This window comes from Rattus rattus, chromosome 9 (assembly GCF_011064425.1).
Source record: "Rattus rattus isolate New Zealand chromosome 9, Rrattus_CSIRO_v1, whole genome shotgun sequence".
Taxonomy (NCBI): domain Eukaryota; kingdom Metazoa; phylum Chordata; class Mammalia; order Rodentia; family Muridae; genus Rattus; species Rattus rattus.
The window spans coordinates 49,417,024-49,429,835 of NC_046162.1; the positions used below are offsets into that span (position 1 = coordinate 49,417,024).

General features: G+C 51.4%; 3 protein-coding genes across 3 annotated transcripts; all 3 read right to left on the bottom strand.

Moving 5' to 3' along the window:
• Positions 1-643: 643 nt before the first annotated feature.
• On the bottom strand, positions 644-5,541 carry Spem3 (SPEM family member 3). The gene is made up of 3 exons (XM_032911820.1): positions 5,404-5,541; positions 4,425-4,482; positions 644-4,279 (listed from the first exon to the last, which is right to left on the bottom strand). Exons 1-3 carry the CDS (start codon positions 5,539-5,541, stop codon positions 693-695), a joined length of 3,783 nt encoding a protein of 1,260 aa, XP_032767711.1. The 3' UTR covers positions 644-692.
• An 851-nt stretch (positions 5,542-6,392) lies between these two features.
• On the bottom strand, positions 6,393-8,239 carry Spem2 (SPEM family member 2). Its single transcript, XM_032911821.1, has 3 exons — positions 8,081-8,239; positions 7,868-7,925; positions 6,393-7,773 (listed from the first exon to the last, which is right to left on the bottom strand). The coding sequence occupies exons 1-3, from the start codon at positions 8,216-8,218 to the stop codon at positions 6,455-6,457; spliced, it is 1,515 nt and encodes a 504-aa protein (XP_032767712.1). The 5' UTR covers positions 8,219-8,239; the 3' UTR covers positions 6,393-6,454.
• Positions 8,240-10,868: 2,629 nt separating this feature from the next.
• Positions 10,869-12,786, bottom strand: Spem1 (spermatid maturation 1). The gene is made up of 3 exons (XM_032911822.1): positions 11,971-12,786; positions 11,824-11,881; positions 10,869-11,651 (listed from the first exon to the last, which is right to left on the bottom strand). Exons 1-3 carry the CDS (start codon positions 12,112-12,114, stop codon positions 10,915-10,917), a joined length of 939 nt encoding a protein of 312 aa, XP_032767713.1. The 5' UTR covers positions 12,115-12,786; the 3' UTR covers positions 10,869-10,914.
• Between the last annotated feature and the right edge of the window lie 26 nt (positions 12,787-12,812).

Here is a 12,812-nt window from a genome sequence, read left to right on the forward strand (position 1 = left end):
TGATGTGTGTGAGCGGTTGCCTGCATGTGTGTGTACCACCTGTGAGCAGTGCTCACATAGGCCAGAAGATGGCATTAGGTCCCCTGGGACTGAAGCTGCAGACAGTTGTGAGCCACGTGGCGAGTGCTAGGAATCCAACCTGGGTCCTCTAGAAGAGCAGAATGTGCTCTTACCAGATGAGCCATCACTTCCGTCTCTTTAGGATTTTGTTTTTTTCGAGACAAGGTTTCTCTGTGTAGCAGCACTGACTGTCCTGAAGCTCACCTTGTAGACCAGGCTGGACTCGAACTTACAGAGATCCACATGACTCTGCCTCCCGAGTGCTGGGATTTTTTTTTTTTTTTTTAAGACAGGATCTCAAGTAGCCTGTGCTGATCTCGCATTCATTATATAGCTGAGGATCCCTCTGAACTCCTGATTCCCCTACCTCTACTCGCCAAGTGCTGAGATTCACGTGTGCCACACAACGCTTGGTGAGAATTTTAAATTTTAATCGACATTCTAATACTCACATTTGGCTAGTGTTTTTTTTTTCCCCCCCTGAAAAATCAACTCGTGAGCCTGACTATGGAGTTGTGGAGGACAATGGGAACGTGTTAATTCTGTGCCTGTTTTGGATGAGCATGGTCGGTATTGGCGATACTGCTGGGATGGAGAGCCTCAACCAGTCACAGAATGTTTCTCTTGTCTCTTTATTCCCGATGAGTATTTGTCCCATCTTTGTTCAAGGTCCTCATCACATTTTCATATCCCCACTCCTTCTGGGTCTCCTCTGAGTTTCTGGGTGTCTCTTGACGAAAACGCCTGGAAGTTAGAGCTTCACACTTTTCCCTGCCAGTTACTAACGGTTTCTGGCGGGAATCAAAGACCACATGACCTGACCTGGTGCCTGGTCCAGGGCAATGGGGCTTCCAGTTGATTTTGGGAGGCATAGACATCTGGCGATATTTCTGGAAAGCTGGAGGAACTGTATCTACAGGGTGGTATGCCCAGTCTTGGCTGTCTAACCGCCGGGAGGGTGGTTGTAGCTCAATCAGAACAGGTACCTCTGAAAAAGATTTCAGGTCCGTGGGGACCACTTGGGCCTTGGGAGGGCAGGAGTTTTGACTGACAGGGACAGGAGTCCAGGATAAGTGCTGCCCAGTATTGTCCTTTTGAGAAGCCATCTTGCATACGAAAGGTTTCACTGGGGAAGGTGTTAGCATTATTGTCGGAAGTGAGCCTGAGATTTGGACAGAATCTGTACTTGGAACATAGCTTAGTCTTTTAGTGCGGCCAGGGTCTAGGATAAGGCTTGAGTCCTTGCAGGGGCTAGCTTGCTGGGTAAGGCCTGGAGGCTTGAAGCCGGAGCCCCGGCCGAGTGCTGGGTCCCGATGAGAACAGGGATCTTGATCCGTTTCTGGGCATTCCTGAGGGATAGAGCTTTGGCTATGTTCTGAACTGTAAATGCTGACATCTTGGTTAAGGTCTGATCTTTTTTCAGGTTCAGTGGTATTGATGAGACTACTGCTCTTGTAGGAGTCAGAGTCTTGGAGAAGATCTGAGGCTCTACAGGTTCCAGAATCTTGGAGAAGGCCTAGATTCTTGTAGTCTCCTGAGTCTTGTGTGAGGCCAGAGCTCTTATGGAGGCAAGAAGTTTGAACAAGATCTAGGTTTTTGTGGGGACCAGATTCCTGGGTAAGTCCTGGGCCTTTGTTAACATCAGAATCTTCCGTATGGCACTGGCTCTTCTGTGGTCTAGAGTCTTGGGTAAGGCCTACATTCCTGCAGACTCCTGGGTGTTGTACATTTCCTGTAGCATTATTACCTCCAGAATCTCGACAGGGGTCTGGCTTCTTATAGATGGTCTCTGGGGAGGGGTCTTTATTTTTGTCGATTACAGTATCTTGGTTTGATGGAGCATTCCTATAGACCAGAGAGTCTTGCATAAAGCTCAAAGTCTTCTGGCCAGATGTTTCGTTAAATAATACATTCTTGTGGGGACTAGAGTGTTGGATGACACCCAAGGCTGGACGGTTCCTAAGGACACCAGCATCTTGAACGGCAGCTGGACTCCTTAGGCCAGAGTCCTGAGAGACATCCAGATTCTTCTGAAGGCAAGAGTCTTGAGAACTGTTTGGATTCATGCAGAGGTAAAGATCTTGAGTATGGTCTGGAAATTTGTAGAAACCCAAATTCTTGTTGACGCTTGGGGTCAGGGTAAGACCTGGGTTCTTGTGGAGGCCTGGATCTTGGGTAAGGCCTGGGTTCTTCTGGAATCCTGGATTTGGGGTAAGGCTTGGGTTCTTGCAGAGGCCTGGATCTTGGGTAAGGCCTGGGTTTTTCTGGAATCCTGGATTTGGGATAAGGCTTGGGTTCTTGTGGAGGCCTGGATCTCGGGTAAGGCTCGGGTTTTTCTGGAGTCCTGGATCTTGTGTAAAGCCTGTGTTCTTGGGAACTCCAGAATCCTTGGCAAGGGATGGTGGAGTCTTTTGAAGGCCAAGGCCTTGGTTAAGGTTTTGATTCTCAGGGTTTGGAGGTTGGATTAAGGACTGAGAAATGGTGGAGAACTGAGAAGGCATAGAGAAGTGGGAAGAGGAGCCCGTCTGAGGAGAATTGGGAGTAGAGAGAAAGGAGGGGACTTGTGTTAAGTTGGAGGACTTCTGATAGTTAACCTGAGAAACAGTGAATGTTCTGGGAGAAACAAGAGGCAGAGAGAGAGTGCACGGCGGGGGGATGGTGGGCAGTGTGCTCTGAGTAGTGCTGGGAGAGTGAAGGCAGGGTTTCGAGGGAGTAGCATCCTGGGCATAGACCAGGAACTGGTGGTAGAGTGGAGCCTGGGCTTCCTCAGTTTTCCTCTCAGAACAGCAAGGATGAACGCTGTTGTAAGGGAAGGTCTTGGGCTTGGAAAACTTATCTTTTACATTATCTGAGATCTTCCATTCCATGTTCCCCAACTCCAGGTAGCCCAGCATAGGCCCGGATGGAGGCTCAGCACTGCTCCCACTGTACTGCTTTGGTCTTTGCTCAGCAGAACCAGAATTTACCAGGCTCGTCACCTCTTGAGATCTGGAGAGGATGTTCAAGTCCTTCCTGAAATACCTCGACTCCTGGGAGCTGTGTTTAAGGACAGTGCTCTGCTTCACTCCTCGGGCATCATAGACCATATGGCCAGTAGAAGAGTTGGAACCGAAAGTCGCCACCATAGAAGGAACAGAAGACAGGATCGGGGTAGAGGTGGTGGTAGGAACTTGAGCAGGTGCTTGAGTAGTGGTCATGGTCATGGACAGTGCTAGGGTAGAGGCTGGGACACAGGTTGGGACAGGGGTAAGGACACAAGTGGCTGGGGTAAAGGTTGGGGAAGGGACTGAGGCAGAGGTTGGGTTGGGCACTGAGGTACGGGCATACGAATGAATCTGAGAATGTGCTAAGACTTGAGACGTTGTCTCTTTAGGGACATCAGCTTGGGAGTGGGTCAAGGTGTGTACTGGGATTGGGACTGGTTCGTGGCCTTTGGATTGGAAGGAAGTGTATGCAGGAGACTTGGCTGGGGCTTGAGGTGATGTATGTACTGAGTTTTGCTTAGGGCTGTGGCCTAAGCCCTGGGCTGGGATTGGGGCTGGAACCTGGAGTGAGCTAGAGGGCAGGATGTGGGCCTGGGCCTGACCCAAGATATGGGATTGACTATGAGGTGGGACATGGATGGAGGGATAGGGTGGGGTGGGGGCTGGTTGACGGGATGAGGTTGAGGATAGAGCATTGGCTGGTTTGGGGACTTCACTGCGGGCTGGGATATAGTCAGGTGCCCGGGATGGTGGTGTATGCTTAACACCCTGTGCCCTGGTTTCAGAGTGCTCTGAGGTCTGAGTCTGGGACTGGGTGGAGGGGTGCTCATGGGTGTTGGTTGAGGTATAGGTTAGAGCCTGGGCCGGAGCATGGGGTTGGCTGTCAAGTGGTGCCTTAGTCTTGTCTTGGGGTGAAGATGGTAGAACCATGTTTAGCTTGCTTGTCTTTGGAATTTGTGGAGAAATCTCTGGCCTGGAAAAGGAAGAAGCTTGAGTCTTCATGGCTACAGCCTGAGGGGCTTCTCCAGCTCCCATCAGTCCTTCTTTCCACAGTTCCCATGGAGCTTCTTGGGGAGCTCTGCCGTGTCCACACTGGGGTGGCATCCAGCAGCACGTAGAAATGTTCTCATCATTTGTGTCTGGTATCCAAGAGTCAAGGTGATTGACGTGCGCAGGTAGGAAACCGGGACGGTGGTGGAATCGGGCAGGGATTTTCGAACACAGGTTCTTGGTATCTGTGGTACAACGCATGCACATGGGTTGGCTGTTTAAACCAAGGGGCTTCTTGTCTGTAGGGGAAGTAGGATGGGAAAGGACAGGGTGCTAGGGTGGGAATGGCTGTGGAAAAGGGGACAATTACATCCCCAGGAGACCACTCACCTTTGGGGAAATAGTGATGGAAAAGAATCCTCAAGGAGTTCTTCAGATGCTTCCAGAGCTGAGGGGAGCAGAGGAAGGAGAGCCCAGAGGTAGGGTGAGCCCTGAAGGTCAATGTTCATCCAGCCACATCCCAGCAGCCCTCCTACTTGAGCCCCTTGGACACCTCAGAGCTTAGGAAGCCTGGTGGAGTGCACGCTGTAATTACTGCTCTTGGGAGCTTGAGGCAGGGAGATCTTAAGTGTAGTGCCATATTGGGTTTGGGCCTGGCCGCTTTGTAACTGCATGGCCACAGTTAAGAAGTCATGGGATTGTTGGACAGAGGCCTCTCCCATGTATTTACGGCACAGGGAGAAAAGACCAAGTAGTAAACACCCAGTGTCTCCACTGCATGACCTCTGCTGAGCCCGGCTGATGCGTGTGGAACTGACACACCTGGACCACACCTGGGTGGTGGTCAATTTACTTCTGCCTTTTACTTCCTCAGCCTTTATCCTTGAGATTTAGGCTGGTCTTCTGGGATTTCTCCCCTAATTAATTCAGGTCTCAGAGTTGGTCTTTTGTTACCAAGTCTTGAGCCAGGTAGTCACGAGCCAGGGTTTCCCACTGTGCTTCCCGGTTATTTTCTACCTGGAGACTTGGGTGTATAAGTGGTGAATAAAGCTACAGGAGTCTCTCACTCTTCCTCCTCACTCTCTCTCTCTCTCCCTTCTCTCTCTCTCTCTCTCTCTCTCTCTCTCTCTCTCTCTCTCTCTCTCTCTCTCTCTTCCTCTCTTCCTCTCCTGGCTTGACACGATAACCTGTGTCTGTGTATGTGTGTTTCTTTCATCCCGTAGGCTCTCGCCCGATTCTCGGTACTGTGTCGGTGCTGGCGCCGACACTTAAGACTTACATTGAGTCTCCTAGTGAGACTTTTGACCCAAAACAAACAAGCAAACCACCCCTAAGCCCCCTCTCCCCTGTGCCCAAACCCTGCCCTGACCAGAGTCACCACATTGATTCCCACGTTGAGCAAGATGAAGCTGCCCAGAATCAGAAGAATTGAATCTCCTAAATCCTGGCATTTCCTGAGGTTGGTGCCAGAACAGGAATGGGCTCCGTGGTAGGTTCGTTCACCCATGACCTGGGGTCCCAGGCCTACCTGGGCCCCATGGCCCCCACAAACTAGGAAACAGGCCCGCCCCTAGTGGGGGAGGGGAGGAGGATTGAGTCACAATGGAGCAGGCAATTGGGATCACAATGAGACGGTGGAGAAGGTGGTCCCAGGATGAAGTTCCCTGGTGACCAGGTCTGAGTAACCTAAGCCTATAGGCCAGCACCCCTCCCTTTCTCCAACCATTTCCCCCATGGTGCTCTGATTCACGCACACCTTACTCCTGAAGTTGAAAATCCAGAATCTTTTACCCCTTGATCACTCCTAAGACCAGGAAGCCCTTGACCTCAAGAGACTTGACTGGAATCTAGGGCCCAGATTTCTTCCCACACTGGGCCTCAGGCTTTTGTCTACCTGCTCCCTGACCTTGGTTTTTTGTTTTGTTTTTTCCCCCCTGAATTTATTTTATGTATATGCGTATGTTGCCTGCATGTATGTGTGCCACATGTGTGCCTGGTCCACATGGAGGTCAGAAGAGGCCATCAGGTCCCCTGGAACTGGAGTTACAAACGGTTATAAGTCTTCTGCAAAAAACAAGTGCTCAACTGCTGCGTCACCTCTCCAAGCCCTGACCTCAGAGGTTCTTGAGCAGAGCTGAGTCAGTCTCTTTGGGAACAAGAACTGAGACAAGGTGGGTGCACTGAGACCTCCGATCTGCAGTTTAGAACTGGTGAGACTTTCCATTCAGGATCACCAGGGGCCTACTAGCAGGAACACGGCCCCCTGGGAAACAGGGGCATCACACCAAGAAGAGCGGTTTCTCATTTCAAGAATCCCAGGCCAGTGAAAGGAGAACCTCCAACCAACAGACAACAGAGTTTTCTGGACTCTTTCTCTTTATTCTCCATGCCTTGCTCCACTGTTCACATTCACCTGCTGCTCAGTTAAGTTTCCCTGTCCGGCTTCTATGCAGAGAGGGCCTTGAAGCTGAGGTGGAGGGTGGTGGCAGTGAGCTGGCCCTCCCTCTGTTCTCCTGCACCTGCCTCTTCAGCTCCAGGCTGTCATACACCTGGTAGTTGGCATTGCCACCTGGATTCCGACTGAGTGGTACAAAGGTGGTTGCAGGTGGGGTTGGATCTGAAATCTGGCCTTCTGCCAAGCGCTGGGAGGAGTGAGGGATCACCAGGCCCGAGCTGGCAGTTGGGGCCCTTTGGTATGAAGCCTCACCCAATGCGGTGAGGGAGGTAGAGGTGGTCAGAGGATGACGAGAGGGGAAAACCTCAGTCCAGTCAGGGGCCCGCCTGCGGACTTCGTGAGATTCCCGGGAGCTATAACCCACGGACTGTGGTGGGCTGTGGTTGGGTTGGCTGTGGGTATAGCTAGGAAAATTCTGCCGGTGGGGCTGTGAGGAGCTGTGGTCCCGGTAGCCTTGGGCATCTGACCTGAGGTTCCTGGATACAAAGGCAGGTGGTGGCTCACAGCCTTCGGTCCCACGCCTCCACTGATCCCTGGCATCATAAGGTATGTGGCCCCCTGAAGGGAAAGGGCTATAACCCACGGTGACCCAGGAGGGGTTAGGAAGCAGCCGGCGGGGAGGAGGTGGTGATGAGGCCCACTGCTCAGCTTCCACATTACCACAAATCCGGGACTGTGAATAATGAGGACCGAAGCCCTGTAGCCTCAGTTCTGATTTGGCTTCTACTCGCTTAGGCAGACGGCGCATCTCTGGTGACAAGTAGAGGGAGGGTAGTGGGAGGCTGGCGAGGATTCCACCCTGGCGACCCCACAGTCCCGCTTTGGAGGCCAGACGTACTGGCTTATACAAACCACCCCGGCTCCTACGGGGTTGCTTGGGATGAGGGCAGGACTGATCATCCTCCTGAGGGGAATCCCGGTCTTCCACATCAAAGAAGGGCATTGGCCTCGTCTGTGACGCCTTGTGGCTTTGATGCTGTTTACGGAAGGGTGGGTAGCCATGGGAGAATTGCCTGTTGTTCCGAAGTCTCTGCTGACGGCTGTGGCAGCTCTGTTGCTGGTTGCTTTGGCGGATCTGGAGGCTGCCCCGTGGGTAACAGTAGCGCCTGCGGCTGCGCCTGTCATTAGAGTGCTTCCGGAAATAGTGGGTAGAGGAAGAGGAACACTGTGTGGGTTGGGCCATCTTCACTTGTACAGGGTCCAGGACACAGTGGATGTGGACATCCTGGACGTTGGCTGGTTGGGGCTCTTTGGGGGGACACTCTGTAACCTGGACTTCAGCTGCTAAGAGGCCAAAAGAGTTCAGGGTTAGGAAGATGTGGCCCTGAACTTTAGGATCAGGGTGTGCGCATGTGACCCTGTTGTCGGCCATACTTACTCTTCTGGTGTATCCAACTGAACATCTTGTCTATGGCATTCTGGAGCCCATGCCATATCTGGAGGTGGTGGGAAGATGGGAGTGAAGACCAGCTCTCTAATACCATCCCCATTCCCAGCAACCCCACCCGTTTCTGCAAGTGAAGCAGACTCGTAGCTGGCTTTTCTACAGAGCCTTCTTTATTCCTATGGGTGATCCACAGTAATCACTGACCACGGTTGTCACATTGATGCTGATGTTGACAAGAATGATGAGGCCCAGAAGCAGGAATAGGATGTTCTCCGCATCCTGGGGGCTTTCTTGGTATTGACTGCAGCACCCCAGGGTGCTCTGCCACAACTGGTTTTCCATGGTGGGGGGGTTCTAAGGCCACCTGGGCCACCCCCCCCACCCAGCCCAGCCCAACCCAACCCAACCCAACCCAACCCACACTATATTCATGCCAGTACTTAGAGATGCTTACGATCTGGGGGAAAGAGCCAGGTCACAATGAGGCAGGTGAGAGTCATAATGCAGAGGTAGAACTTTTATTCACTCTGCTGACCCATAACATGACAATTTTTTTTATCTTTGACTTCCATTTGATAGAACACGGCCGTCGGGTACTTGAGTACAGTCTTCTGGGTCTCCTTGCTGAACCCTGTATCTGGTTCCTGGTCAGAAAGTATGGTGGCTACTACAGTCATGAGAGTATCTTCGCAGGGTCGAAACACAAAGAATTTCATTGCTCTTCTGAGGCACGGCAATATCTCTAGCCTGTTGGTTGCCACATTTCATGCCTGGTTTGAGGTCAGCGTATGGAGAGAGAGTGAAAGGTACATGGCAGAACCAAGCCTTCCACATGCTGTCCGTCTCCGGGTGCCAGCACCCATGCCCAGTGGGGGCTCATCTGCTTTGGCATCATACAGAGGCTGAAGTACACCTTGCTGGACCCCCACTGTCTTCCTTCCTTCTGAGGAGACCGTCCTCTCATTGACACCAAGTTGAAAAACTAAGAAAACCACAGCTCAGTATGGTAGCAGCAGGCTTGACAATCCTAGCTGCTGGAGAGGCTGAGGCAGGAAGCTGTCTGGTTCCAGGCCATTCGGGGGTTAATGATACTATCACCATCTCAATAAAACAACACACACACACACACACACACACACACACACACACACGCATGAAGAGGTAATTGTTGAATGACAGAAGGGTCTTTTGAGTAAACAATCACTCATGGATGAAAGGAGCACCCTGACTGCAAGGTCTTGGTTTGGTTTTTTTCTTTTTTTTTTTTTTTTTTTTTTCGGAGCTGGGGAGCGAACCCCAGGCCTTGCCCTTGCTAGGCAAGTGCCCTACCCCTGGCTAAATCCCCAACCCTTGGTTTGGTTTTTTAATGCTAGGTTCTAACAGGGGAAATAGAGATGGCTCAGCAGTTGAGAGGACCAAGTTCAGTTCCCAGCACCCAGTGTGGGTGGCTCACCACCTAGAACTGCAGTTCCAGAGGATCTGACACTTCTTCATAACACCACTGACACCACTGACATAACACACCCACCCTCCACCCCCACATTAATTAAGAAAATACCTAATTAAGAAAATACCTAAAAACCTAAAAGAGGGTCAGGTATGATGGTGGGGCACACCTTTAATCCAATCATTCCAGATGCATAAGTAGGCAAATCTCTGAGTTCAAGACCAGTCATGATCAACAGTGACGTCTAGGTCAGCCAAGGCTACATGGTGAGACCCTGTCTCAAAAAAAAAAACCCTGAAAAACAACAAAACCAGAACAGGGTCTAATATAATCCGACCTGGCCTAGAACTCAATATGTAGATCAGACTGACCTCGGACTTGCAACAAGCATCCTGCCTTTGCCATGTACCACGCTGCTTGAGACAGGGTCTCTGGGAAGCCAGGCTGACCTTGGCAGACTCCTTCCACCTGTCAGCCAAGGATGTTTTTTATGGATGTTTTTTATAGCCAACTATTCAAAAATGGACCTTTTCAGTATGTAACAGAATAAAATTAACTTAAAATGATCAGTAATGTCTCTTTGTTTGGGGGTCTGGCTTTGTTGATAGAATGCCATTTCAGCCCCGTCTAGCCCAGAACTGGCTATGGAAACCTGTGTAGCTTTGAACTTGCAATGACCCTCCTGCCTCAACCGCCTGAGACCTGAGGCTAGGGGCATGTGCTGCCAATCAACTTGAGTATAAATGAACAAAAAAATAGGGTGATTTACAGAAAATTGTGTTACTATGCACAGGAGAAACTCAGCCATCTAGGAGCAGGGCAGGGGATCCGTTTCTCTGCTGGCCAGTGGATGGAAGACTCCAAAGAGGTTACATGGGAAAATGTAGGTGAGGCTGTCTCACTGGCATTGGGAATTTTTCTGCCAGCAGGAATGGCTGTGGAGGTTGGGAAGGAAGTAGGAAGTCTTAAGGCTGTGAACATGATCCCTAGTATTCGTGGCCACAAGCAAGTCACTTGTCCTGAGCCTTATCTTTCCTTTGTGATATGGACAGGCATAAGATCACAGAAGCTAAGATGTTATGGGAAGTCACTTCTTGAGATATCTTTGTTTTACCCCCTGCTTCTAAGTCTATTCTCAAAGGTTGCAGGAACTTGAGGTTCTGCCTGGGAGATTGAGAGACGCTCCCTGTTTCAGCAATCTACCCAAAGAAACTGGAGCATTAGAGGAACCATGTTTCTGCTAGACCCGTAGTCTAAACCTGGGCTCCTTAGCCCTTTGAGTTAGGGCTATGGGGCCTGAGGTCTATCCTTTAGTTCAGGACTGCCAGGGGATCTACAGGATTTGGGCACTAAAAGCAAGGTAGAAGCAGTTGGGTGTCTTGGAACCAACAAGGGTCTTAGAAAGGTTCAGGACAGGGCCTAGAAGGGCAAGAAGTTGACAGAGACCCCCGGGGATCTCCAGGCTGTGTCCAGGGAGGTCATTCTCTTAGTGACGGGGAATTCTGGGTATTGTGAGGATCGTTCCCCTCTATCACCACAAACCACTTCCTCTTTCTCTTTTTATTATTTTTTTTTTTTTTTTTGTCCCTAGTCACCTTCCCTTCAGGGGACGATACACCCAATCTTTGCCTGTCCCCTCAGCTGTGCTGGATCCAGAGACCAAGGGGTAACAGTGGGACAAAGCCTCCACCTCTCGGGTCAGTTCTCGTAACCTTCTCCTCACTTCTCGGGCATCATAGACTATTCTACCTGATGAACGGCGCCGGGGTATTTCAGGGACATTTGCTGGACCCAGAAAGGGTGGTGAGATAGGCTGGCCCTGTGATTGCTCGCCCTCGGCACCTCCCCCAGGCCCCGTCGCATTGTTTTTATGGCTCAAAGCCTCTGGACTGGGAGGCGGAGGGTTCACGGTATATACATAGGCCTCCAGACCCTGCTCTGACCGGATTTCCGTTTTGAGAGGCCTTCCCTCTACTGTTGGCTGGAAGCGGATGGTCTGGGGAGGTTGCTCTAGACCATCCTGAGCCCAAGGTTCCCAGATCTCATGCATAGATTGGAAACTTTCCCAAGTCTTAGGGCGATCCCAGTGGTGGGCGCAGACTGCTGGGCGCTGCTGCGGAGGTTTCTCCTCATCAGTATCAGGGGCCCAAGCTATTGGGCGGTGGGCACGGCGAGAGGGAGGCACCCGGTGGCGGTGACGACGACGAGTGGGTGGGGGGGTCACGGTCATCTTCACAGGGTCCATGGTACATCGGAGATGGACTTCGGGGTAGGCCTGCTTCCTCAAGGGCTGGGCCAGCTTCCCAAGTGATGATAATTTACTGCTTTCTGTGGATTAGGGAGAGGTGAGGCTGTCGGAAAGGCTGGCCTCTAGAGAGATAGGAGGTGGGGCTTCGACAGAGAAGCTGCGACTCAAGGCTTAGGGAGCCAGCTTCAGGCCGGGTGGAATAGAATGCTTGGTTTCTACCCCTCCTAGGCCCCAACCCCTAGGCTTCCTTACCTTTTTCACAAATGATATGGAACATTCGGTGTAAGAGGATGCGAATTCGGCTCCAGAGCTAGGCATAGGAGGACATGGTGACCACAGGTAGGTCCTTGTAACCAGGCCTGCCCTCCCAGTCACCCAGCCACACCCTCCACCCCTGACCAGGGTCACTAAGTTGATGCCAATGTTAATACAGACGATGAGACCCAAGAGCAGCAGAATGGAGTTCCCCATGTCCTGGCAGTTGTTGGGGTTGGGGTTTTGATACGAGGCCCACCCAGGCCGTGGCCTCTCTGCCATGGCCATGGCGGTCCCTAGGGCCACCAGGGCCCTTAGGCCCCCAGCCCACTACCCCTAATGCCCACCGGCCGGCCAGGATGAGCCAGAAGGTCCTGAGAGTGACCGGGTCACAATGATGCTGAGGCTTTTCCTCATAATGTACTAAGATGATACTCTCAAGGTGCAAGGCCCAGGGTTGACCTTAGCCAGGACCTCAGCAGGGCCAGACCCTGTTTTGCATCCTTTCTTATAGCCAGCCTCCCCATTGAGCACGCTGGTTCGCTACCCCCACTGGGTATCTGCCCTCATCGGTTTCTACTTCCTCTAAAGTACCAGGTCCCGGAACACACAGATATAACTCCTAACCTTTTGTTTTGAGATAGGGTCTCATGTAGCCTAAAATGGCCTCAGACTTTCTATGTAGCCAGGAGTGACCTTGAACTCCTGAGTTCCCTGTCATTACCATCCCAGGCCTAGAATTATGTCATGCACCATGTCCAGCATCCTTATCTTGCATTTAGCTTAGGCTGATCTTGAGTTCCTGACACCCCCCCCCACACACACACACACTACATACCATGGCCTCTTGAATGCTGATTACAAGTGTTTGTAACTGTTTGCCCATTCTGGTCTTCACCTTAACCATCTAAGGCCGTCATGATGGAAGCCTTTCCCCCTTGCCATTTCTCTTCAGATCTCAGGAGTTATTTTCTTCCCACCACCTT